General features: G+C 37.4%; 1 protein-coding gene across 1 annotated transcript; it reads left to right on the top strand.

Moving 5' to 3' along the window:
* Nucleotides 1-87: 87 nt before the first annotated feature.
* On the top strand, nt 88-27271 carry SRP72 (signal recognition particle 72). The gene is made up of 19 exons (XM_065914209.1): nt 88-240; nt 2067-2187; nt 4190-4313; nt 5626-5769; nt 5849-5960; nt 7494-7525; nt 8821-8945; nt 9040-9097; nt 12973-13104; nt 13965-14093; nt 15014-15086; nt 16617-16681; nt 17958-18053; nt 18927-19030; nt 19169-19246; nt 20043-20180; nt 22390-22427; nt 23819-23978; nt 24689-27271. The coding sequence occupies exons 1-19, from the start codon at nt 132-134 to the stop codon at nt 24864-24866; spliced, it is 2016 nt and encodes a 671-aa protein (XP_065770281.1). The 5' UTR covers nt 88-131; the 3' UTR covers nt 24867-27271.
* The last annotated feature ends 634 nt before the right edge of the window (nt 27272-27905 follow it).

The following is a 27905-nucleotide window of genomic DNA, read 5'->3' as shown; positions in this document are numbered from 1 at the left end:
GTCTTCGACGCTGACTCCGGGATAGGGACGCTTCGAACTCCGAAACGCTTAGCAACCACCGGCTTCCTTCTCCGCTTTCCCACCTCCGAGATCCTCTTCCGGGGCAGAGGTCGGCTCGCCTCTCCTCCAAGATGGCGAGCGGCGGCAGTGGGGGGGTTTCGGTGCCTGCGCTTTGGAGTGAAGTGAACCGTTATGGCCAGAACGGTGACTTCACTCGCGCTCTCAAAACCGTCAACAAGAGTAAGTGTCGGGGCAGAGCCGGGCGGGTGGGAGGATGCAGCCCCCTTGCGACCGTCTCCGAGCAGATGCGGGAAGGGGAGACCCCAGCCGGCCGCTAGGGCCGGAACGTCCAGCGGGCGCGGGTCGCAGTCCATTTGTTCAGCCCGGCCAGCTCTGGGTCCTGGGTGGCTTAGAGCCACGTGTACTTCCCTTAGCTCCCCCCGCGAGAAGCGAGGGAGGGATTTAAAGAGACCGCAGCTCCCAACGTCTCCTGTAAACTGTTTTTATTTTACTCCGTTGTTTTCACGCCTTATTTCGCAAATACTCCACGTTGCCTGCTTTTCGCTTTCCTTGTAGTGGAGTGATCAAGACAGTATTGCTAAGGGAGCTTTTTGTTTTGGGCCCCAGCGCGGGGGAGGAACCTGCACACGTAATTTGAAAACTAGTGCTGACGAAGTGGAAGCTGAACAGACTCAGGGTAGAGGGAAGGGTTGGATCTGGATGTTAGGCCTGTCATTGCCACAGATAGAATCCCTCCAGCGTCCCTAGACAAGAAAATGTGTGTGTGAAAGCACTAGCATTTGAAATAATGTTGCAAAAAAAGAAAGGTGTATTCTGTTTTTTGTCCAGTAACTCTCGTTTTTCGAGTAAACTGTCTTCGATGTGACGTTCAATTCATTATATTCTTTTATCATTTACTACCTAACTGTAATATAGCCATGCTTTTTAATGCTCTCTGTCGTTCTCAATTCTTTACTGAAGATATTGCCTGCATTTGTTCGGTTTAGAAATGTAATTACCTGGACAGGGTTTGACTGTTGAAAGCAGTAATAACAGACCAAGGTATGTCTGTAACATACAAGTATGAATTTTCAATAATCTGTTGCTGAGTTAATGTGAAAAGAAGTGATTGTGCCCACAATGCACTTTTTGTGATTTCACACATTGAGGAAAATAGCTACTAATGAGAATTATTTGATTCTTAAACTTGTTTTGAATTAACTTTGGCCTTTGGCTAGGCCTGCTACCAATATTAATCATCACTGTAGTATTTTGCAGGCATTCTTTAATCAGCAAGAGCTGTCAGTTTGTTCTCCAGTGTATATTTTCTTAATTGATAGAAAATACTCTGATTCTTAGACTGAGAATTGAATTCCTATAGTTGCCCAAAAGCAGGAGAAGTGATCCTAATCCTTTTGACACTGAACAGTGCTTTAGCATTGACACTTAGCCAACTGAATTCTTCCTTGTATTTCTTTCTAGTTATATTAGCCGAAAAGGGAAATTTTGAATGGTGTTTGGAAATAGTGCCAGCAAAATAAATTGTATATTTTACAGTATACAAACAAACACAATTTATTTATACAGAGTATTCTCATGTAATTTTCTTAATAACCTTGTGAAATAGGTAATGCTTTCATACTCATTTTGCAACCAGAAAGTTGACATTTGGCAGTCAAAAGACTTGCCCAAGACCTCAAGGCAGTTAGTGACAAACTTATAATCAAACCTGTCATTTGCTGCTAAGTTCTATGTGAACTTTTTTCTTTCCCTGTGAAGTAATGAAATATGTAGGGTATAGCATGCGTCCCAAGATGAAAAAGCAATAGAAAATAGCTTCATTCTTTGTTTCACTGTACATTTTTTTACATGCATCTTGAGAAGCTATGTCACTGGAAAGGCTAACTAGCTCTCCTTATTGTCACTTCTTAACTTAAAGATCAGCCGTTTAAAAAATATTTTGACTAATCATTTCTGCTGCAGTAAAATTGGTGTTGTAGCTTCCTTAGGTGGAAATGTGCAAAGCGAATGGATTTAAAAATTGCTTCCCTAAAATTGCTCTCTAGTACTGCAGATCAACAAAGATGACGTTACTGCCCTGCACTGTAAAGTGGTTTGCCTTATCCAGAACGGAAGTTTCAAGGAAGCCTTGAATGTCATCAACACACACACCAGAGTGTTTGCCAAGTAAGTGATTTAATTAGTTTGTTTATGCACGTTTACCACAGCTATAACCATTTCCATGTTCCCCCCCACCACCATTATTCAGTGATTTTTTAACCTTTTTCCTTCCTTTCCTCTTTTTTCCTCTTGCTTCCCAGTGGTGTTTCTGAAACTGGAAGGAGCAGTAGTAACCTCTGTTCTGTCATGCCTTAAGAAGCCTTTTCTTTACACCTGTCTTCCCTTTGAAGGGAAGGGAAGAAGAAGGGAAACTCTGGAGGGGCATGGGCCATAAACAAGAGTCATAAGAGTTCTTGAAGGATGTAGGGAGAGCAATTCGGCAGAAGTTTAATTTGAAAAAAGGGGTGGGGGACAGATGAGGGCAGAACACATAGGGTAGGAATGTGTAAGTCAAGGCCTCTAGGGTGGTTTGGCAGCCTTAGCCTGACCTCTGTATCTGTCTCCTTTGAGAACTGTTTAGGTGAGTATGATCTAGGCCAAGATCTTTCAGAGTTCTTTAGCAGTCTTTAGAATATATAGTAGTTTTTAAATTTTGTTACTGTTTATCATTATTTTAGGGTTGCACTGGATCCTGGTTGCTGTGCAAGCTTTCTCTAGTTGGAGCCAGCAGTGACTACTCTCTGTTGCAGTGTGTGGGCTTTCCCCTGTGCTGGCTTCTCTTTTTGCAGAGCACAGTTTGTAAGCACACAGGCTTCAGTAGTTGCAGCGTGCGGGCTCGAGGGTGTGCGGGCTTCAGTAGTTGCAGCGCATGTGGGGTCTCGGTTACAGGACGCGGGATCAGTGAAGCCTGTGTCCTCCTGCACTGGCAGGTGGCTTCTTAGGCGCTGCACCACCAGGGAAGTCCAGCAGTCTTTTATTGTTATTTCATTTTTCACTTCATGAAATGTGCACTTAAATTCTGAATTGTTACTGTAATTTCATTTTTCTTTAGTTATGCCTAAGCCCCAAATGAAATGTGTATTGAAATGAAGGTTGTATCATATTTATTCTTTAATGTTTATAAGGTACACAACAGTATATTATATACTTCGTCTTGTATGAGAAAAGGATATAAGAATTTCTGTGTGTATTTTTGTGTGTTTGCAAAGACAAACACTTGATGCAGAAGCAGTAAATAAAAATAGTCAGTTGTAGGAGGTGAGGGGAACACAGTAGATTTGAATAACAGTGGAAGTAAAACCTTTCAGTGAATACCTTTTTGTTTTTTCGCTGGGGCCAACTGCATGTATTACAGATTAAAAAAATTTTTTTAGACTTTACTAAAAATAAAAGGGTAATCAAAGGAGCCCCAATAAAAGGTATACTGTTTTCCTCTAATTAACATGTTTACACTAAAATTCAGTGTTTTGATTTTGGGTGATTTTGTGAGGAGGGGAAGTTTTCAAATAGTTTTTTGTTAAGTCTAGTGAATAAAGGATATTGCCATCTACTTGATATTGGTTCTTCCTCATGGATTATGGTTGAAACTTCCAAATGAGTTTCATCTGTGACATTAACGTAGATGAATTCTTAAGTCTGTGTGTGTAAGGAGTGATTTTGTAGTTGTGTGTTTACCAGTTGTTTGGTTACAAGTGTTATGCTCCTTTAAGATTTCTAGTTACTTTTTCTTTGCTGATTATTTACTTCTTTAACAAGTTAAAACAGCATTTTATGGCTTATTATTTCATTAATAGATTTAAGAAACTTATATAACAACCCATTTAAAACAATGTTGAGATTGTCTTTATATCTAAAAGTTTTTAGCTAATTCAGAATTTCATTCTTATAAATTTGTTTCAAAAGGCCAGTAATTCAAGTAAGAATATCCATGAAAACAAGAGAGCCTAAGGAAATGAATGTAATATTTTCTATCACTTTTGAGCTGTCTGATTTTAGACAAGTCACTAGCGTTTGTCATCTTATTAATGATTAAATAATATGTATCGAGTGTGCTTAGAGCAGTATCTGGCTTATAGCGGGTGCTCTGCCGTGTTAGCCAATAATCACATATTGGTTTTTCCTTTTTCAGTAACTCTCTTTCCTTTGAGAAGGCATACTGTGAGTACAGGCTGAACAGAATTGAGAATGCCTTGAAGACAATAGAAGGTGCCAACCAGCAGACAGACAAACTGAAGGAGCTTTATGGACAAGTGGTAATTACTGCTTTAAAATCCCTGTTTGACAGTCATCCTGAGTGAACGAGATTCTGACTAGAGCAGGGAGCGGGGATGAGGAACCCCAGCCCATCCTGATGATCCATTAAACTTGCCACCAAACCAGTTCTTGAGGTTTGAGCATGTTTCCTCTTCTTGATCTTCATATGAGCAACTGCATGTATAGTGTTCTATGAACAAATGACTTCCTCAGGGTAATTGGGAAATTAAAAACTATCCTGTGAAATTTGAACTTTGTAGTTGGAAAGATGAAGGCCAGTAAGTTTATATACTATAGTTTTGAAGTAGTCTTTATAGTTTTTAACTGGTATTTTATTCTAAGTGTAAAATGAAGAAAATCATGATGAATAAGAATTTGAATGAATTCAGATGATTCATGAAATCTCTGGAAATACCTTATTTTCAAAGAGTTTTGAGACATACAAATAAGCCTAATGTAAAATAGTGTTACTTATGATAAGAAAACAGAAATGTTATATTAGAACTAGCAAAAACCCCTCTTAAAATTTTTTAAAATGTCAGTTTAGGGCAAATAATGTTGTATTGAATTATCTATTGTCCCTAAAAGGTAGTGTTAGTTTAACAAAGAAAAATTTGGGTGCATTTATGGATTATAGGTCCATAAAACACTTTTCATGTAAACTGGGTTAGTTTAGGGTGAATGCCTGAATTTTGGTATTGATAAGGGGTATCCATCTTTGCATACATGGTAGACTAATTGACCCAGATTGGCAGTTCTCACTGCCCTTGAAAACAACTTGAATAGAATAAGCAAGAATTATGTTGTGTATACTTGATACTACCTAATACAATAGTTGGTTTCTGGGGAAGGGAAATGAAGATGAAGTATAATGAACCCCTAGAAATAGTAAGCCCTTTTGTTAACATCTAATTTTGTTCCTGTTTACTATGGCTTAGTAATCTTCTGGAAGATTTTTTTTTATTGCTGAGTCAGACTTAGGTAGCAAGGTTGATTTCTGCAGAATGATTTTCTTTCACAACCCACTTAGACACTTACCTAACCTCAAGATGGGAGTTGATACAATGGCTTTTCTCACTGAATCATGCCTACAAATATGCAGTATAGTAGAGATTCATTGCAAGTAACTTTGGGGAAGTATTAGTAGCATACAGAACTAATTGAAAAATTGTAAAGGAAAAACAGTTAATTTCCCACATTATATTGAATTAGGTTTCTTATATAACAGTTCCAAAAAGGGTTTATACGGGGTCAGGGATACAACACAATACTCGTCTTTTTCTGATGTTTGATCTGCTATTTATCTCTTAGTTATACCGGTTAGAACGCTATGATGAATGCCTGGCTGTATATAGAGATCTTGTCCGAAACTCCCAAGATGATTATGATGAGGAGAGAAAAACAAATCTTTCAGCCGTTGTTGCAGCTCAAAGCAACTGGGAAAAAGTGGTTCCAGTGAGTATCTCTGTATACGCACACAGCCATGAAACGTTGTTCCTGTCTGGTGTGTGACTGGTGTTTTGCTCTGTGGCAGGAGAACTTGGGTCTGCAAGAAGGCACACACGAGCTATGCTACAATACTGCGTGTGCTCTCATAGGACAAGGCCAGCTGAGCCAGGCAATGAGAATTCTGCAGAAAGCTGAAGGTTGGACACTTGTTAAAATTATGTGTAAACATAACATGCATATAACTTTGCAAAGTATTTCCAAAACCTACATTTGATTTCTGGGGTGTTTTTAAGTAGAAATTATTGATGCAGTGGAAGTTTCTCAGACTCCTTCTAGCCCTTCTCTTGGGATCCTGACTGTCTCTCTCTCATGGTCTCTTATCCTTAAACCAGTCTTCTTGTCCATATTCAACCACGCCAAACCTCAAGTTTGAGTAGTAGGTTTTTGAGCAAGTTGCTGTGAATGGTAAATGCAAGTTAACAGAGTTGATAAACATTTGGTAAATGTTATCATTATTATTGGTATTAAGTACATAAGTATAGTAACAGTATGGTATGCCTGTGTGTGTGCCTCAGTATACACTACATTTGTTCATTGATAACACTACTTAAGCACGTTTTCACTCCACTTAGTATGTTTCCATATACAGTACCTATATGCTTGAAAGCTGTTAATTAAGAGAAAAAGAAACTAATTTATTAGAGAACTTATGACTGGTCTCAACTCCTGAAATATTTTGACTTGCTTTTGCATACATATTCTTTGGAAGCTATGAAAGTGATGTAGAATTGCAGTGAATGATAGGAAGGAAAAAAAGATGAAACAGCATCTGATTTATTAATACTGATGGTTAAAATAAGGGCCAAGGTTAGAGCACCATGAGGCAAAAACTACGTGTAAGAATTATGATTTCTGGATCATACCTAGATTGAAGTGATATGGAGGACACCTTCATACATAGTTTGAGGTTTGAATGTAAAAGTAATAGAGGCTTTGTAGTGGGCAGTTTGAGGCAGTGTAGCAGATTTTGAAATTTGCATACCCTTTGCTCTAAGAGTTTCATTTCCAGAAATTTAAGGAAAAACTGGATACCTTCATATATATATATATATATCTCTGTATGAATGTTCATAAGAACAAAAATTAAGAAACATGCATTTCTGTCCTATTAGAGGACTAGCTAGTTTTATTATAACCATAGAATAGATAACCATAGACTAGAATAACCATGTGGTCATTAACAGTATTCATGTTAAAAATAAAAATGTAGATGTATCTGTGTTATAAAGATGTCCATAGTATATTAATGGGGAAAGGGAGGTTTCAAACTAGTAGAATATCCCACTTTGATTTAAAAATGCAACTGTGTATTTACATTAAAAACAATAGCTGAAATGCTAAAGAGTAGTTACTTTTGGGTGGCAGGAGTATTGGCTTTCTACTTTTCTATAACTGATTTTTTGCAGTCAACATTTGTTACATTTATAGATTTTAAATTCCCTTAAAAATTTTTTCACAGGGATTACAAGTGAAAGAAAATGCCAGAGAGCAAGAATAATCAAGGATTGATATTTATATAATATGTTTGATGTTAATGATAAATCTCAAATGTGCTTGTTATCAAAATTATCTTAAATCTTCTGCCTAAGAATTTTGTTTTTGCTTGTTGGAACATGAAAGAAATGAGAGTTACCCAGCAATGTTAATTTTAAAAACATTTTTTCCTATAGATCTCTGCCGCCGTTCATTTTCAGAAGACTCTGTAAGTATTCCACTGTGGTTAAACCCAGATATTATACTGTGGCTAATATAAATTTGTAGTAGACTTCTTTGTAGTATTTACTGACTTTTTGAAATGATGCTGGTTCATTAAATAGGAATCACAGAAACCCTCTGGGATCTTATTTGATGGAATAAAATCAACAAAACCCCTTATTTGATGGAATCTCTTAGGGTGAGAAATTATAATACAAAAATTGTATATGCCTTATGCGTTTCATTTTATTTATTTATTTTGCATTTCATTTTAAATTCATATGAATATAAATTCGTTCTCCTATTTTAGATGTAGGGCTCAGGTCTTTGAGTAAGGGTCTATTTGTGGGAATTCCAGGCATATTTCTTACAGAATTCTACACTCATGATCTCCAGGGGTTTTTTTAAGTGTAATAGTATTTTAAAGATAGTCGTGAATTACTTTCATTACAGAATTGATTTTTCACTGATCTCTTACTGTTTGCTTGCTCATACCTAATTAGATAGTAATTTTCTTTAGGAACTTACCTTTGTCAAATATTTCTGAGCATTCAGCATAGTTAATCATTGAAGCCAGTCTCTTTTCTCACTCATAGTTCGTGTCTTACTATAATACATAAGTTTTATTATTTTCTTATCAAACACAATGGCATAATGTAATTGGAAACAAATGCTTCTGACACTCCTGGTAAGCATATTCTTACCAGGTGAGAGTAGGAATGCCAAATATGGCAAAAAAAGAGCAGCCTCCTATCCTTGAGGATTCACTGTGTATGGGCATCAGTCAGCTTCTCCAAAGGAATGGAAAATATAGATTAGTCGGGTATCAGTTAAGAGACTTGCTACTTTAATTACAGAGTTAGTTTCAGCTCTTGAAGCTCTTTACACGTGATAATTACTAGTTGAAATTTTGTAATCTTTGGATTAGAATTATATTAGATTTAAGAGTAAAGCATTCTGAAAATGTGTCTATGAGAAAACTGTTCATAGAGTTCAGGGGTATTGTTGTAAAAGGTTAAACATGCATGCTGGTTTTTACTGTTTTTTAATTCTTAGGTTTTAAAGAATAGAAATGATCAATAAATAGTATTCCTGAACTTGTTACCATGTTCTTCCAGAATCTTTCTTTTTGTCATTCTCATTTAAGCTTCCCTGTTTTGATGGCAATTCCTAAAGTTAACAAACTGACTCTATAGGAAAATTCCTGAAAATTATATATTTTCTTTCGGTTTATATAGTCTTTTGAATATGTGGATCAATTTGGAGAACTTATGGGGGAAAATTTTTTCTTCTTTTGCTTAGGATGGGACTGAAGAAGACCCCCAGGCAGAACTGGCCATCATTCATGGGCAGATGGCCTATATTCTGCAGCTTCAGGGTCGTACAGAGGAGGCTTTGCAACTTTACAACCAGATAATAAAATTAAAGTAAGTGAATTATAAAAATGAAGTGTCTTTTATAGGGGATAAGGTTTCTTTTTAAAGGTATCTTCCTTTTTGACTGTTACTTTTTTGTTCACAGACCAACAGATGTGGCATTGCTAGCCGTGATTGCAAATAACATCATTACAATTAACAAGGTATGGACTATCCATGGTTTCCCCACACTTATATCTTAACACTAGAAGCATATTACCCCAGCCTTGTTCTAGGATAGGTTTTTCCATGACGAAGTCCAATTGCAGCAAAATCACAGTGAGTGAGTGAGTGAGTGAGTGAGTGAGTCAGTGAAAGTCGCTCAGTCGTGTCCTACTCTTTGTGACCCCGTGGACTGTATAGTCTGTGGAATTCTCCAGGCCAGAATACTGGCATGGGTAGCCTTTCCTTTCTCCAGGGGATCTTCCCAATGCAGGGATTGAACCCAGGTGTCCCGTATTGCAGGTGGATTCTTTAACAGCTGAGCCACAAGGAAAGCCCAGGAATACTGGAGTGGGTAGCTTGTCCCTTCTCCAGTGGATCTTCCTGACCCAGGAATCGAACCGGGATCTCCTGCATTGCAGGTGGATTCTTTACCAACTGAACTATCAGGGAAGCCCAAAAATCACAATGGAGAGCGTTATTTAACTCTCATAATGATTCTGCAAGGTTTGTTCAAATAATAGAACTATTTTGTAGCTATATACACTGGACTTTAAAATTTTTACCTTTTCCCATTATTTATTAGAATTATCATATTCTATATGATTATATTATTATGTTAATATAGCTATAATATTTTCCTTATTATATGGAGAATATTTGTTAGAGAAGTAAGTTGTTTAGACTTTGATTCCTTCATCTAGTATGTCTGAATGCGAGTTTTCTGTGGAGAGTTTTTGTCTTTGTGGTGGCTTTTGTTTTGAGGAAGAAGAGCCGTGGGCAGGTTTTCTCTTTCTCCAGCACCCTCCTCAATCCAAGCCCTGAGTAAAATATTACAAGCGTGTATATAAACAGTCCTAATGAGTACTGTGTGAGTCAGAATAAACACCTGTTGGAACATTGTTTTAATGGGAAGATATTTCAAGTTCAGATTTGAAATTCAAGCCAATAGAAAATGAGAAAAGTAACAGTCAGTTTCTTTTGGTAGGCTGTGTGATTTTCCAAGCGCCAGCTTATTTCATCCTCACAATTATCTCTTTAGGTGATAGCACTTGTCTCCAATTTATAGAAGTATAATCTGAGGCTAAAAGGAGTTAAATGACTTGTATAAGATCACAGCCAATAAGAGGTAGAACTTGGATTCACATTCTAGTCTGACTCCACAAAGTGCTGTCCTTCTAGCCTTGAATGGTGTCTCTCACCTCATTTGGCAGAGATTCAGAGGGTTCACAGATGTGGGATAGTGGCATTGAAAGGTAATACTTACAGGATGTTGCAGGCCATTGTCATGATGTAGGTTTCCAGAAATCGATGGTGGCATTTGATTCTTAGCAGCAAGATCTACCTGCTTATGTTCATGAACAAATTGAAAGGCTAGTGAGGACAAATTGTTTTTAACCGATACATAAATAGTGGGGAGGAGTGTGTGTGAAGTACTAAATATCTCAATCTGTTTAGATTAGTGCAAAAGTAATTACGTTTTCAGACCCTGAATTTTAAATCCTTGTAACTAGGCTCAAACACATCTTTATTAATAGGAAACATTACAGTCAACACATTTTTGCCAACGAGAAATAAGTTTGTTTATTCCTAGAGCATAAAAATTCATGCTTTGGGATTTGATGAATTCTTGGAAAGCTTTTTCTGCATCCTGCTTGCTGCTTGTGGAAGTGTTTTCCTGCAAAAAGCGGTCAAGATTTTTGAAGAAGTGGTAGTCAGTTGGCAAGGGGTCAGATGAATATGATGGATGAGGCAAAACTTTGTAGCCCAATTTGTTCAACTTTGGAAGCATTGGTTGTACAATATGTGGTCAGGCATTAACATGGAGGAGAATTGAGCCCTTCCTGTTGACCAATGCTGGCCGCAGGCATTGCAGATTTCAATGTATCTCATCAATTTGCTCAGTATACTTGTCAGATGTAATGGTTTCACTTGGATTCAAAGAGCTGTAGTGGATCACACCAGAAGCAGACTGCCAAACAGTGACTGTGACCCTTTTTTGGGTGTAAGTTTGACTTTGGGAAGTGCTTGGTGCTTCTTGGTTCAGCCACTGAGCTGGTCATTGCTGGTTGTTGTATAAAATTCACTTTTCGTTATATATCACAATCAGAGAAATACTTTGTTGTTGTGTAGAATAAGAGAAAACAACACTTCAAAGTGACAATTTTTTTTATTTTCAGTCAGCTCATGAGGCCCCCACTTATTGAGATTTTCCACCTTTGCAATTTGCTCTAAATGCCAAATAACCATAGAATTGTTGGCATTGAGTTCTTGGGCAACTTCTTGTGCAGTTGTAAGAGCATCAGTTTCAATGATCCTCTATTTGGTCGTTGTCAGCCTCCAATGGCCTGCCACTGTGCTCCTCATCTTCAAGACTCTCGTCTTCCTTGCAAAACTTCTTGAACCACCACTGTGCACTGGATGTTTATTAGCAGTTCCTGGGCCGAATGTGTTGTCAGTATAGCGAGTTCTCTCTGCTGCTCTATGACTCATTTTGAACTTGAATAAGAAAATTGCTCAAATTTGCCTTTTGTTTACCATCATTTCTATAGTCTACAGTACATATGAAATAAACAGCAAGTAATAATTCATTAGCAAAAACTGTAAAGCAAGAAATGTGCATTAAAATGATGTATAACATAACTGCATTTATTTAAGAGTTTATTCAGTATCAAACAGCAAAGTTCAATAATACAAAACCAAAATTACTTTTGCACCAACCTAATATATTTATATACTGAATTTTTCTTCAGTCAACATTTCTGAATTTTTCTTCAGTATATTGCTGAATCCATTAGGTAATGCAAAATAAATATGAACCATGGTCTTAATCATTGTGTAGTATTAAAAATCTCATTCTAGTATTGAAAAAAATTGTGCACATTTAAATTTCTAGTCAGATACTTTGTAACTGTGGTATTTGGTGAGAAAAAAGATCTCTGAGTTGGCTAATTTGAGCAGAGCCTTGAAGGAGGGATATGATTTGAAGGCTAAGCATTTCCCATGCCTAAGCATATGCAAATAACTTTTGAGGGGACAGTGAGAGAGCAAAAGATACATACATGCTGGCTAGTTTTAAAAAAGGCTAGATTTATTAATGATCAAGGTGTGGGAGTCCTCAGAAAATATAAAATTTTATTAAGTGCCATGATGGCAAAGTTGAAGAGAAATCTGGCAGTGGCATGCATGATGAACTTAAGTATTAAAATAGTGACATAAGAGTACCTACTAGAAATATGGTTTCTTAAGGATTTATATGTTTCTTGCTGTATGTTTAAAATAATTTAACATTGGATTGAAGCTTCACACTCAAAAAGTAAAATTTATTTTAGATTTCTTCTTTGCCTCCTTTTAGTCTTTAGTAGAAAACCTGGTTTTAAAAGCACAGTGATAACATATTTGCAAATAAATATTTAACAAAGCTAGGATGCTATGCTAGTAGACACTCAGATGTCTGGTTGTCCTTCTCAGGGTGGAACGTGACTTAGTTCCTTCCATTCTTACACCATTTCATTTGTTTATGTATGACAGTATGTCAAAGAGGAGTAAGTTAGGTTACTCATCAGTCATCTAAATTCTTAAGACAATTTGTAGAAATTACAAATTTAGGTATCTTTGTAGTCCTAATTTTCACTGTAAGATTTGTGCAGTCCCTCTGTACTTTTCATTAAAAAGCTAAAAACAGTCAGTTAATAGTGGAAAGATAAAACCAAGAACCCAAGCCAAATTTATATGCATCATAGTAGCATAGGCACCCCAACCAGGTATATTATCTTCCAAGCTCTCTTGTTGTGTTAACATAAAATAAGGCCTTGGAGTGTTGAAAGAGTTGAAGTTTAAGATTGCTGTTAATGATGAGTGAACTTTTCTTTGTCAGGACCAAAATGTCTTTGACTCCAAGAAGAAGGTGAAGTTAACCAATGCAGAAGGAGTGGAGTTTAAGCTTTCTAAGAAACAACTGCAAGCTATAGAATTTAACAAAGCTTTACTTGCTATGTACACAAATCAGGTAGGTAACAGAATTCTGGTCCCCCTGACTAAACCTTTTGAAATACGGTACATGATCTATAATGGGTGTATCAGTCCAGTCTGTATTTTCATTTCTTGTCTTTAATTCATGCATACTTCAGAATGTCATGTATCATAGATTTTAACTGTATAAATAAGTAATTTGCCCAATTCTTTGTAAAGGTGTGCAGTTGGTGGCTTCTAAGAAGAAAACACTGTTTACAGCTGTAAATGAGATAATTTTCTCATTACCTTATTTCTGATTTCTCTGAATTAAAGGGAAAAAGCAAAGGTGCTGGTCATGAGTATAAATTTAAGAGCCATCTTTCGTTATAGTTTGTGCATAATCACCTGAGCTATAAATGAGGTCGATTCTAACTCTCATGTGTGTAAATTCTAGTTAAGTTCTGAATTTGTACTCTTCTAGAGCAGGGTTTCAGTGAACTGGACGGCAGTAACATTTTCACTATTTAGAACTGAGTCATATTGTTCTTAAATAGTTTAGCAGGAAATACCTGTACATTTTGTTGCAAATGAAGCAAGGGTGACACTTAATATGTGTGTGCATTTAAACAAAATTCTGGAATTTAAGCATCCAAAGGAATATTTAGGACTTATTTTTCCTAAATGCTTTAAAAACCTGTAGTTTATATTCAGTAAATGGAAATCTTTTTTTTATAAGAAGAAATTGAGGCTACTGTAAACCACCTCTCTCGCCCTAAGTGGTTCTTCACCTACGATTTTGTTTCAACTGATTTCCTTCCACCCCCCCTATGCTTCTTTTCCCTTTGGTCATTGACTTAATGTTTGATTTAATTAACCAGCTTATGGTGGGGTGGGGTGTGAAATACTGTTTTTCAGGCAGAACAGTGTCGCAAAATATCTGCCAGTTTACAGTCACAAAGTCCTGAGCGTCTCCTTCCTGTGTTAATCCAAGCTGCCCAGCTCTGCCGTGAAAAGCAGCACACAAAAGCGATAGAGCTGCTTCAGGTAAAAGAACTGAGCTTTTCCTGAGCTGTCAGATGGCTGCAGCCTTGTTTCATTTTCATCATGTCAGAATAATGTAAGCCTTATACATTTCATGGGCAAATGATTAAGTATTGATAATATACCACTAGATACATGCCAGAGTGTCACTTTAATTAATTCTGGGGCTGCAGCTTTCTTTATATAAGTTTGCATTAGTAAATGTTTGCCATAAACTCTGAAGAATACTTTTTATTTGGAGATCAACTTAACAGTAGTTAATGATTTGTTAATGGAGAAGGAAATGTCAACCCACTCCAGTATTCTTGCCTGGAGAATCCCATGGACAAAGGAGCCCGGTGGGCTGCAGTCCATGGGGTCGCACAGAATCGGACACGACTGAGCCGCTGACACACACAGACAATGGTTTGTTTTAAGTTTAAAATACCAGTAACATATTCTCTAGTTAAAGCCCCGATCCAGAGCACCAGTTACAGGGATACTGACTTGATTTTCAATTAACTAGAATGAAGTGTTAAATCACATTGAATTTCCTGAGAGTAGACCACATTGGAAAGTTGGACAGTGTAAAATTAGGACCATCTTCAGGGGAAATGTTGCTGAACCAGGGATAAGGAGTAAGGAGTCATAATTTTTTTCTTTTTAGTATCTTAAAAAGAAAATCTGTATAGTAATATTATTTTTCTGTTGGTGACTTCTTAGAAACTTGATGTTATTGCACTTAATAATTCTGAAGCCAAGAGCATAATTTTGAAGCCAAGTGGGTATCGAATAAAATTTTTTCAGATTTAAACATTTTTTCTGAAACCAGAAATTTAATATTTTAAAACTAGATTTAAATTTTTAATAAGGCTGAAATAAGCGGTTAGAATATATACGCTTAATTGTGTAAATTAATGTGATTTTTCCCCCCAACTATTTAGGACTATTCAGATCAGCATCCAGAAAATGCTGCTGAAATTAAGCTGACCATGGCACAGCTGAAAATTTCCCAAGGTAGCGTGATTATTTCACCATGATCAACATAATCATGTTAACAGAAATATATGGTTGGAATGATTCTGAAGTAGTTGTAGACTATGTGATTTTTAAAATTTTTGCATCATAGTGAAGCATAGTGATGTTCCAAATACAAAGCTAGATTGTAGGAGCTCCAGATGTAGTAGTGAGTTTAGTAGGCCTTTTCTTGGGTTAATTCCTAAATTGTTAGAATGTTTCTCAAACTATGCCTTGAAAGTCTGTAGAAGCAAAGAATTCGTCTGTTCTATACTTAAATTTCCCGGATATGTATGTCTCACATAGAAATGTTTATGTCTGTCACGTGGTAGTGTTTGCATGAAGTAAGTGTGACTTTGCATCCTAGTTTTCAAAATTTCTTATTTCGTCCTTTATTCTTCTTTTATACTTTATAACCCATATCTTTGGTAGAAAAGAGGCAAGGAAATTTAATGAGAACTTAACATTTTTGCATCTTAAAGCTAGTAGTTTTTTTGTTTATGATTTTGAACCAATGTTGAGTGAGTGTCTAGAGCTGTGTTGTCTCTATTTGGTAGCCACTATCCATGTTTAAGTTTAAAATTAGACAAAGTTTAAAATTAGGTTCCTCAGTTGTGTTGACCACATTTCATAAGTTTTGTACCCAGCATGTGGCTGGTTGGACTGCACAGATGGAGGATGTTACCATCATCACAGAAAATTCTGGCAGACTGCTGTCAGACAGCTCTGGTGTCAGCCATAAACCAGGAGGTGTATTCTCAAGGGGGTGATGATTGGTTTGGTGGAAGCAGAGGATTAAAAAAAATCTTTTGGATATTATGATGGCTAGGATGAAAATTTCATGGGTAGAGGGGATGGGAGTTGGCAAATGTCTAAAAAGGTTTCTTAGTGGGGTAATAATAATGAAAACCAGGTTGAAACCAGCTTCCCTTTTCTCAAATTTCTTATCTTAATCTTTTGTTTCTTTTTCCTTTTCCCACCTCTCTTTTTTCTTTTTCTTGCTTTCCTCTTTAATCTTCTTTTCTCACCCAGTTTTCAGTTTATTTTTGTGAGGATAATTTATCATACTAAGTACTGAGAGTGAGTGTGTCATGGTTTTTGTTTTGTGGAAAGCTTAACTTACTGAGGTTGCAATGAATAGAAAACTAGTGCTTCAACACTGTAGGACGACTGTCCATTGCACTCATACCTACAGTAACGGCTTCAAGGCCTTTAAGGAAGGACTCCTCTCTTTAAGTTACCCTCTGAAAAGAGAGAAGTAGAATTCAACAGGCTGAGAGTTGGGAGACTTTTCAGATAGCAGTTCTGTCATTAACTTTGTGGGCGTGAGCAAAGCATGTTGTTTCTTTAGGATTTAATTTCCTTTGTTGGCAAACTGAGTAAATATTGATAGAATACATTATTTCCAAGGTCCCAAAGCTTGAGTATTTAGAGATGTTCGAAAATATGACTCTTAAATTTTCTGTTTTCTTTTTTTCTCCATGAGATGCTTTCTTCAATTGATGCTGATTTTGTTTTTGTTCTCTGAAGGTAATATTTCCAAAGCATGTTTGATATTGAGAAGCATAGAGGAATTAAAGCATAAACCAGGCATGGTGAGTTTATAACTAAAATATTTTAAAGACTGAAAAAGTAATGGAATTAATATTAAGTTCACGGGTGTATCTGATATTTCTTTGTTTTCACTTTAATTTCTGCCTTTTTTCTTTTTTAATTTCTGCCTTTTATATATATATTCATAATATAGAAGTACTATTTAAAATAATAGTTTTCTGGTATAAATTTAATTTCATTTTATGCTTTGCTTTAGCATTGATTTATTATTAAGTCAAATGTGTCAGGAACCATTTAGGCCTTGTATTACCACTGAAAGCCAGCCTTACATAATCTAAGACCATATATAGGGCATTTCTTAGCCTATTATTTTATCATGTCTTCAGTTTTGATTTCTTTTGAGTTAAAACAGTTTGGTAATAGTGACCAACAAATTTAGGTGTTAGTTCTCTGATTATTCAAGCATCACAGGTTTAGATCACTAGTATAGCTGTGAACACATCTGTTTCAAAGTAAAGACTAATTCTGTAGTGGTGGCATGTGCATTTATTGTATAGGGACTGTTTCTCCAGCACAGCTTGTTTATAGTAAACAAATAAATGTATAATAGTATTATAATAGTGTTTTCTCTTAAAGATTCTTACTTTAAGACTGGACTGTGATTACTTTATGTTAGAATCAAATATAATATGTGGCTGAAAATAATCTTTAACATCTGCAGGATGTTTTGTTTCTATTATCTTTTTTCTAATTAGTCTAGCCAGAGGCTTATTAATTCTACTGATTTTTCCCAATGATACAGCTTTTTGTTTGTGCTCCTTTTTGTCCTCCTCTCCTATTGCTGCTTCCCCTTTCACTTCGCTCCAGCTTCACAGGCCTCCTTGCTGTCCCTCCAGGACTCTAGGCTAGCTTTCGCTGGTTTCACAAGGCTTATCATGGGAGTTTAGCCATGCTAGTGCGTTTATCTCCGTGATCGTGTCTTGAATGTCCTGGCCTTGTCTTACACTATATAAACTAATTTTCTAAGTGCTTGTTATCAACTTCTGTATTTACCTTGTTGCGGACTGGTAACAAACCATTTGTCAACTGGCCTTAGAGGAGGTGTTTTTTTTTTGTAGGTAACCATCTTTGTATTTGGAAAGCCCTGTGTTCTTGATGTTTCTAGTTATGTGCTAGCAATTTTTACAGTGGATGAGTACTAGCAGAGAGCCTAGCAACCTTTATTTGCTGTTTCTTTAATGTTACTAGTTTTCAAAAAGTTTATTCTGAGAGAGATGGAGGAATTCTGTTCACTCATTTATGCCTTTGGCTGGGCAGGTGTCTGCATTAGTGACGATGTACAGCCATGAGGAGGATATTGATGGTGCCATCGAAGTCTTTACACAGGCCATCCAGTGGTATCAAAGCCATCAGGTAAGTAAATGGGGTGTCAGTTATAAGGGTGCATTTTTGCATAAGAATAAAAAGTTGCAGTAATGATTTCATACTTAAGGCAAATTGAAACATTTCAACTCAGTGTTTAAAAAGTGGAAGGCTATTAGACTATCGGTTTTTAAGTATAGCAGGTCCAAATAAAGTTATTAGAAGTAAGAAATGGCTGTAAAATAAAAAATCTTTTTGAAAGCAGAGTTACATTTTCTGAAGCTCCTTCCTGAGTGTATGTATGTGTGTTTGTGTGTGTACTCTCAAGAAATAAGAATAGTAGTTGTACATGACTGCATGTGAGAGCTCATCTTTAGTGGCTCTCTAGGGTAGAGCCACTAAAGTAGAGCCCACGGATGGCAGTAACTGATAGAACAGCAGTACATGCAATGACTGTGTATCTCTAATAGGAACAGCCTTGTTTTTTCCAGTATGGGTCTCTGCATAGGCGGTATCTAACTTACACACACAGGTGTACATACACACAGGTGACATGAATACTGTTAGCACTGTTAGCAGTGAAGAGAGATCAGTGTTCTAGGAAGTATTATGTTAATGTTTGAGAACTATAATGAAAAACTTTTAAGATTTGATTATGCTGTAATACTTACAGTTGTAAACAAGACAATTTAGATGGAGATGGATTGTATCCCGAATTCTTAAATCGGTCTTCACTTGCACTAATTTATCTGTCCCACTGTGTGTGTGTGTGTGTGTATGTGTTTGTTGTTTCGTGCATTCAATAAAACTTAAGATGAGAAATTTAATGAATAGGTCCATTTTAAAGATCTAGTGAATAAAATTTCATTGACTTGCTAGATATGTAGCCTAAATTTTTTTTTTCTTTCTTTATTGAACCTGTAGCCCAAATCTACTGCTCATTTGTCCTTGATAAGGGAAGCTGCAAACTTCAAACTCAAATATGGGCGGAAGAAGGAGGCAATTAGTGACCTAGAACAGCTATGGAAGTAAGCTTCGAAGGGTGGAATTGTAGAAATCCAAGTTTTATTGCTCTTATTTGACATGTGGGAGTTACTTTGCTTGTTTATATTACTTTCTCCAGTTTTATGGACTGTTCAGCGACTTTTTCTTATTTCTTCTTTTAGACAAAATCCGAAAGATATTCACACCCTGGCGCAGCTTATTTCTGCTTACTCACTTGTAGATCCTGAGAAGGCAAAAGCGTATCCTTTTGATCATTCCAGACCTCTCTCAAGTAGTGCACCAGATCTCTTCCCTTACCTCTTTTGACCAGGGCCTTTTTGTTATAAATTTCAACAAACAAAACCCCTCCTCTAACTAGTAAAAGCAAAAATGAGAATTTATCGATCACTGTGACCTAAAAATATAGTGATATTCAAATAGGATACAGTTTGATCCATAAGCAAAAATGCAGTCAACAAGATGCAGCTTATATCTCTCCAGATTCAAGTAGAGTAGGAAAAAAATAAAGAAGAAAAAGCATATTTTGTTGGGTGGTTGCACATGATTCTGCGGTATCATTCTGATGAATGCTCCTGGCTCACTTGCCCGTCTCAGTTACCGATGTAAGAGAGGGTTTAGTGCCCTGATTGGCTGAGTTTGGGTCATGTCTGTTACTCCAGTATGGGTGTGGTCCCAAAACCAACGTGGGATGGTGGGTGCTGAGCAGCCACAAGTCTAAACCTTTGCAGTGAGCAGATCTGTTTTATAAGCATGATAACTATTTTGGAACAGAGTTTTTATTAAGCCACCACTTTGAAGTACATTACCAAGTTAAGGAGTAGATGATTATAACTCCTTTCCCAAGTTCTCCTTTCACAATATAGTACCTTTAATTGACCTTACGATCTGCTGACTTATTATTCTATAGAAGACTTAATGTGTTTTTGATGAAGGGAACCCCCAAAAAAGACTGTTTTCCTATTGGCATAGATACATTGGCAAAATATAAATGTATATGTATATTGTCTTCCTGAACGAACTCTTGTTCTGTCACAGTCTTAGTAAACACTTGCCCTCATCGGATAGCATGTCTCTAAAAGTAGATGTTGAGGCTCTTGAGAACTCTCCTGGTGCTACGTATGTTCGGAAGAAGGGTGGGAAAGTTGCTGGAGACAATCAACCAAAGGAGCAAGGGTAATGTTTTTTATTATAATATTTATTAATGGCAACTTTAAGTTATATGAGGGATAAAAAATGCATTCTTATAAAAATTCCATGTGAATAAAGTTTAAGTCCCTTTTGTTTCCTGTCTCCTTTGCTGTGCCCAGCTTTTTGTCCTTGTTACCCGTTCCCCTTCCCCACCCAGAATTTACCTCTAGTACTAATCTAGTGTGCATACATCCAGATCTTTTTCTTTGTGTTTACACATAAAACTGATCTAGGAATACTTTTCTTGGATTGGATTCTTTTCTGTTTTTTTTATAGAAACAGGATTATATTGTATTTAACTGTTTTTGAACTTTCTTTAATAAGTTTTAGAGATTTTTCCATGTTCTCAATGTAGACATATTTTATTCTTTTGTGCATAGTACTGGGCCTTCCCTGGTGGCTCAGATGGTAAAAAATTTGCCTGCAATGCAGGAGACCCAGTTTCAGTCCTTGGGTTGGGATGATCCCCTGAAGAAGGGGATGGCTGCTCACTCCAGTGTTCTTGCCTGGAGAATTCCATGGACAGAGGAGCCTGGTGGGCTACAGTTCACAGGGTCACAAAGAGTCAGACATGACTGAGCAACTAACACATGCATAGTATTCCATTGACTAGATGTGCCCGACTTAATGTTTATTTACCTGTGGGTTATTAATGTACATTTAATACATCATTTAGAATTCTAAACCAAAGTTCAGATGAGGTTCATTTTGCTGATTTGGAGGAAACATTAGGCAGCTTCAGTAATTTATAAGAAGTCAAATTCTGGTTCTTTCCTTGTTCTCATGCATTGTCATCTCAAAATAGCAGAGGCCTGCTAAATAAAATGTTTCCTTAAGGTTCTGTTTTTGACTCAGGATAAATAGAAAATGGAAGAGATACATCACTTTCCCGATTTTGTGACTTTCATAAATTTTCAGGCTTTTCTCCTTTTTTGAATGACTTAAATTCTGATTTTTCATAACTTAAGAAAATATGTATCAGCAACAGTGTGTGATTGACCTCATTATGAGCCCTGTACTTGTTCCTTTTTAACTTAAAAGTTAAATAAGGAATTGGAGTGTCAGTGATAATATTGTTTCAAATTTCTTTTAATCATTGTCCTAATTTCAAGCCTTATCAAGAACTCCAAAATAATGTATTCAAACCAGATCTTGGGGGATTTTCATACAATGCCTATTTAAATATTTTCAGGTTTTTTGGTTTTTTTCTTTTTCAAAACAGGGCTGGGTAAGAACATACAGTTCTTTTATAATCCTTTAATCTTCTTTGTCTTTTCCCTTAGGCAGTTACTAAAATGTTCATTGACTCAGTTTCAGCATAGTACTTTCACTAGGCATTATTAATGCTTTTTTTTGTACTTTATGTTGACTTTTCGATACAAAGGTTTAATTTCTTTTAAAGTTATATTGTGTTGCTGACAGAAAATAAATCATTGTCCTTGCCCTCAAAAGAACTTCAGTCTAGAAGAAAGAAAGAAGCAGCAGCTGAAAATAAAGGTTGCGTGTGTTGTCATATGCAGGCATAGAGGAGTACACCAGAGGAAATAGTCCCTCCGGGGACACTGGGATTCAGGGAAGGCTTCATGGAGGAGGTGACTGTGTTGACTCTAGAGGAAGATGAGGATGAGATAGGCAAAATGTGAGGAATAGCAAAGAAGTGAGAAATGCAGAGACTCTTTGGAAAATTGCAGATATGGTTGTGGAGTATAATTTGTAGAGAGACAAATCCCTGTCTGCCCTTTTCCCACCCAAGGCCACAACTGATGTTAACTTACCTTGCATATCCTCCCAGAAATATTCTTTGCTTGTGTGGTACTTGTGCATATTCTTCTGGCAAAGATTTTAGATTACCTGTTTACTAGTTCTGCCAAATATAAAGTGATTTACCACAGAACTGTAGATTTTTGTGCTTGCACAAATTTCTTTTTACATAGATTTAATATGTGCCAGTGTAAATTGTATCTCTTCTATGAAAACAGTTGTCACCCATTTTCTAAACCACCTTCCAAAAACTACAGTATTTGAAGCTTGATTAAATTTAACCTGAATAAATATCCAAATTGTTTCATTAGCTTTGGTGTGGTGACACCAAATCTTAAACACTATGATAAATTACCTAGCTCAGTCTTTTGCTCATGCTTAATGCTCTGTAATTATTTTATCACAGTGATAATGATTTTTCTTCTCTTTGTAGACAGGGAGATTTGAAAAAAAAGAAGAAAAAAAAGAAGGGTAAGGCTTTTTTTTTTAATCTTTAGATTAAAAAAGCTATAAAATAAAAGCTCAAGGTTAGCCTTACATAGAAATCTTCAGATATAAATAAACTTGTCCTCTCATATCTTTGAAACTGAGTTTTGACTTGACTATGGCTTGCATTTATTTAAATTTCTAACTTTAAAGAATCCAGTTCTGAAGTTTGTCTGAATTCAAATTGTTGCTCTAGTAACATTGCTCTTTTGCTGTGACTGTGAACAGGTTCTTAACATAGCTTCCTGAGTTTTTCATCTGTAAGATGAAATACGATAGTACACACCTCATAGGATTAAATAAGATACTGCATGCAAAAAGCTCTTAGAACAGTGCCCGACACACAGTAATAAGCTCTTATACAGTAGAGTGCCTTTGGCTGCAAGTACCATAGAACTCCATCAAACTGGTGTAAGAAAACTGGCTGTTTATCAAACTGACGGTGTAGAGGAAGGTTAGCATTGAGGCTGGTTTAGCCAGTAGTCGTTACCTTTCTGTTCTCCTGTGCTGTACATAAAGCTGAGTCGCGTTAGAGTAATCAGGTGTTTGTTGGAAGCAGGGCCACACACGTGCTCTCCAGAGGACAGAGGGAGCCTCCCTGAATCTGGCGCGTCTTCCCCGTTAGCTCGGCTGGGGCAGCATGGGTCCCCGTGCAGTCCTGGTGCTGCCGGTAGACTGCTTTCCCCAGGGGCTGTGCCCGTGCGCGCCGGTATACACCTTCTGCCAGTATCGTTTGTCTCCCGTCTCACCAGCACTGGGTGTTCTTCTTCGTAGAATATTTTATCCTTGAAATTTTTTTCTTTTTTTTGGCTATACTGCATAGCCTGTGGGATCTCACTCAGTTCCTTGAACATGACCCAGGCCGAGGCTGTGAAAGCCCAGAATCCTAACCACACCAGGGAAGTCCCGTGTCCTTTTTATTTTTAATCAGTGAGGTCAAGCATCTTTTACATGGTTAATGACTTTTATTTCTCCAGGCTTACTCTAATTACAGCTATGCCCATTTTCTATATATGATTTACCTATTGATTATCAAAAACTAATTCTATATTAAGAATATTAATTCAGTTACATAGTATTCAAATGTTTTCTTGTTTTGTTTCTTTTGAAAGTATCTTTGACTAAATGAGAATTAAAAATTCTTTTTATACAGATACACCTATGAGATATTATTAGGGCTTCTGAATTTTGTGTTATGCTTAGAAATAAGGCCTCTTCTGCTACTAGATTATATAAATAAAACTTTTCTCAGATAAAAAGTTTATTATTTCAGTTTTAATGTTTAGTCCCAAGTTTGGACACAGTGTTTAAACAAACTATTTCAAAAACATTATGCACAGATCTCTCATTTCTTTTATCAATTAATTGTTATACAGGAAAACTGCCTAAGAATTATGACCCAAAAGTGACCCCAGATCCAGAAAGATGGTTACCAATGCGTGAACGTTCCTACTACCGAGGAAGGAAGAAGGGTAAAAAGAAGGATCAGATTGGAAAAGGGACCCAGGGAGCAACTGCAGGAGGTTCCTCCGAACTGTAAGTCACTGCTCCCCAGTTGAGCTTAGGTTGCTTCTTCCTGAGATCGACTCAAGGTCATTAGTAAGAAATCTTTGAAATATATTTTCAGTATGAGAGTTATAGTCCGATAGCCTTTAAAGAATGTTTTATAATATGGTTATGTAGAGGAAAGAAACTGTGTTGCTTCTGGTTTGGTTGTATTGTAAATACTAGGATTGTAGGATTGTATTGCAAATATTGGGATTATAGTACCTTCAAAAAGAAACTCAGTACACCGAGTAATTCAAGTAACCAAATATCTAGATAAACAGAAATAATTTGACTAGAAGGCAGAATTTAAAATGTTACTAAATGAGTTTATTTCTACATGGTAGGATTATAGATCATTAAAAGTTTTTTTCTAATCTTTCGAAAATTTGACATGTACCATCTATTAAATTTTAAAATTAAAAAGCAGTAAAAATGGTATTCAAGGAAAACTGGACAGGGAGTTGAGGAACACAGCTGAAAAGAAAACGTGTGTGGGGACTTCCCCCATGGTCCAGTGGGTAAGGCTCCACCCTTCCCCTGCAGGGAGCACGGGCTCGACCCCTGAGCAGGGAAGCGAGATCTCGCATGCCGTGTGGCACAGCCAAAAGAAAAAGAAAATACATGCGGGAGATGGTGAGGGGTGGTTTCCTTTGTTGAGTGTATGAATGACCACCACTTTCCTGATCTGATGATTTCAGGGATGCCAGTAAAACTGTGAGCAGCCCGCCCACCTCGCCAAGACCTGGCAGTGGGGCCACAGCGTCCACATCTACAAGTAACATCATACCCCCACGACACCAGAAACCCGCTGGGGCTCCAGCAACGAAAAAGAAACAGCAACAGAAAAAGAAGAAAGGTGGGAAAGGTGGCTGGTGATTAGAACATTCTTGTTGCAGGCCGTTTTTAAACTAGCCTCAGTGACACAAGGAACGTAAATAAAGGTAACACAGCAAGAAGCACAGAGCTGCTCCCTCTCCCATCCCTGCATTTTCATGAAATTGTTTTGTTGTGCATCAAACAGAAAAGCATCTTCCTTCAAACTCTGCCTAGTCAGACGGCCTACTTGTACCACCTTGCTTCGCACAGATGATGAGGATGCAGAACAGTTGGGCGTTTAACCCACCTTGATATCCATTGCATCCTTTCTCTTTGTGTGCTGATCTGGTATTGTTTTCAGTTTCAGAAACAAGGCATGTTACCCTACGTTTCCTGGGATATAAACAGAAACTACTTCTGTTTCAACCAGAGTCCAAAGATACTTGTTCCTTCAAGTCCCATTTTATGTCTTAGAAAGCCTTAGGAGACTGAAAGTGGAGTCTTCTGAGCATTCCAAATATCTGCTTAGAAAGAGCATGTAATAAAAGGGACCTTATTAATACACTGGTGTTTTCACTTCACTACATGAGTGGCCACAAAAAAACTAAATTAAATGTCTTGATTATTCTGACTGTAAATTCTCTCTGTCATGTGATATTGGAATATGGGCTACTAAATATATGTGGTAATGAAAAGTATGTGTACACAGATATAAAGTAGGACTTCTTTATGCCCCCATGTCATTTTTAAATTATAACATTATGCTAATTTAGCACTATTGAATATATCAAGAGAAATACATCAATGTTGCAAGAAGTTGACACTTAGACGCAGTATTCTGAGGTCAGATGGATTTGAACCCTCTTAGTCAGAAAGATTTAAATGGCCCCTATCGAGCATGAACATTGACTTCCAACATAGAGAGGCAATCAATGCCAGAGTTGAGGAATAGGCGTATTAAAGCTTAAAAGAACTGTTTGGCCCAGTTAATAGATCTCAGATGACTCCTCTTTCTAGTTGCGGGGCATGACCATTCACACCCTTCTCAAAGTAATGAAAGTCAGCCCGTGATATCAGTGTCACTTTGTTCTTGCCTTGCTTACAGGTCACTTTCTTATTAAACAGGTGTGAGGCAGACACACTGGCATGCCTACCCAAGTTAATGTTCATTTTGTGCTGCCCAGGATAGCATTCAGTTTAGACTTACGAGTATTTCTTGTGATCATAGTGCTCTGTCCTTGTTAATGAAGTGCTGCTGTGTTTAAACGTACCTGCTAAAACTTCACAGGGTTTTTTGAAAGTTTTCCTCCTTTTCCAGAGTAAGAAATGTGGTGCTGCCTTTCTGTTTAACATAATCTGGTGGCATCTAAACAAGAGACCCTCTTCTATGAATGATTTATTATGGCATTATACTTTCTGAGCTCTCAGAATAGTCTTTTGGTAAGAGTGACAGATATTTATTCCTTCTGAATATAAAGCCCACTACAAAAATAATTGTTAGTAAATTTATGATTTTAGGATTCTGTTAAATTTCTGTAGTGAAGGATAATCAATTCTTAGGTTACAGAATTTTGGTGAAATTTATCCATCAATGAAAATTTTGACCCAAGGCACAACAGAGAAATTTTCAGTTCTCTGTTTAGTCATTGTAATTGCTAGTTGTTGTTATCATCAATCAGTACTAAGCAACTGGAACCTCAGTTCAAATAAATTGTCATTGTCAAATGAAGTGTAAACACCTATGTTAACTTCCTAGTAATTATTTCTTCTTTTGGACAGGTCTTTAACTCATGACATATATACTTTGTGTATATATGTGTGTGTGTGTACATTTATAAAAAACCAATATGGATACATCCATTCACTGTGGCACATTTTAAAATAAAAGAATGTAGCAGTGAGTATGGATTGGATTAAGATGTTTGGGGGTATTGGCATTTTGCAGAGGCATCCTGCTAGTATATCTAAGAATTTTTTAAACTGAGCATCTAAAATTACCTCTGCCTGCCCCTTCTTGCAAAGCCAGAAAGTTAAACTAAGGCCTTGAGAGAACAAAGTTTTCACTGAAAATTCATCATGTGGATACCTGTACATAACCAAATTGAAGAGTAAACATTTTTAAGTTTTGGCTTTTGAGGGAAAAAAAAGCTGACGCCTTTATTGTCTTTGAAGAAGGGGATCACTCAGGAGCTTTGTTGGGCAGGCTTCCCGCTGCGCAAATGGCGCTGGCTTAGCGGATGGCACTTCCAAGACTACTTCGGAAACTGCTAACCTTAAAAACAACTTAAGAACTGTTGCATCGCTCAAGCTTTCTGAAACCTGTTCGTTGATTTCTTTTAAACCTGTTCGAAACTTGGATCTGATGAAGGAAAGTCGGCTTACCACTTTAAGATGGTTTTGTTAGGTTGTGGACCATACTGAAGAGTGCCGTTGATCAAAATAATAAAAAGGACTATCTCTATACTTCTCACACCCTTTGTAGAGCCCCGTGGCTCTTCTGATTTACTACTTATTCCATCACTGGGAACCACAGTTTTCTTTAGTTGTGGTTTTAATGCCTGGTTTTACCAGTAGCTGTGATCCTGGCAGACTAATCTCCAGAGCGATTTTTTTTAAGCGAAATAAGGGAACCAGTCACATTCCTTTTTCCTTAAGCCTCCTGGATAGCGACTTTAGACGTTGCTGGTGGACTTAAACAGAACGGGTAAGGAGGGGGGAGATATCCAACTTCACCCTCCAGACTTGTTATTAATGAGGGGAAGGCGGGAAAGCCTGGGGCTCTCAGGACTCGGGTGCCTTCTCCAGCATTCTGGTCGGAGACACACGGGCTGGGAGGAGGCCGGGGAAGTGAGAGGCTGAGATGGGTGAACGAGAAAGGCCTTTCCGGGACACCCTACCCAGCCCGAGCGCATCTCGCCGTGGCGCGCGCTTCCGAGGAAGCGGTGCCTGGGGACGCTTTTCCTGCTTCAACGGTCTTCCCCAGCTCCCGCGGCCGGGTCTCCCGGCTCCCCTGGCCTGGGCTCGCCCCTCTAGCTCCACACCGCAAGATGCCCACGCCGCAGCCCGGGGCCCTGGGGTGGGGAGGGGCTGGCAGTTACC

This window comes from Muntiacus reevesi, chromosome 22, assembly GCF_963930625.1.
Source record: "Muntiacus reevesi chromosome 22, mMunRee1.1, whole genome shotgun sequence".
NCBI lineage: Eukaryota > Metazoa > Chordata > Mammalia > Artiodactyla > Cervidae > Muntiacus > Muntiacus reevesi.
The sequence above is the reverse complement of the archived record's forward strand: the minus strand, read 5'-3'. Positions and strand labels throughout refer to the sequence as shown.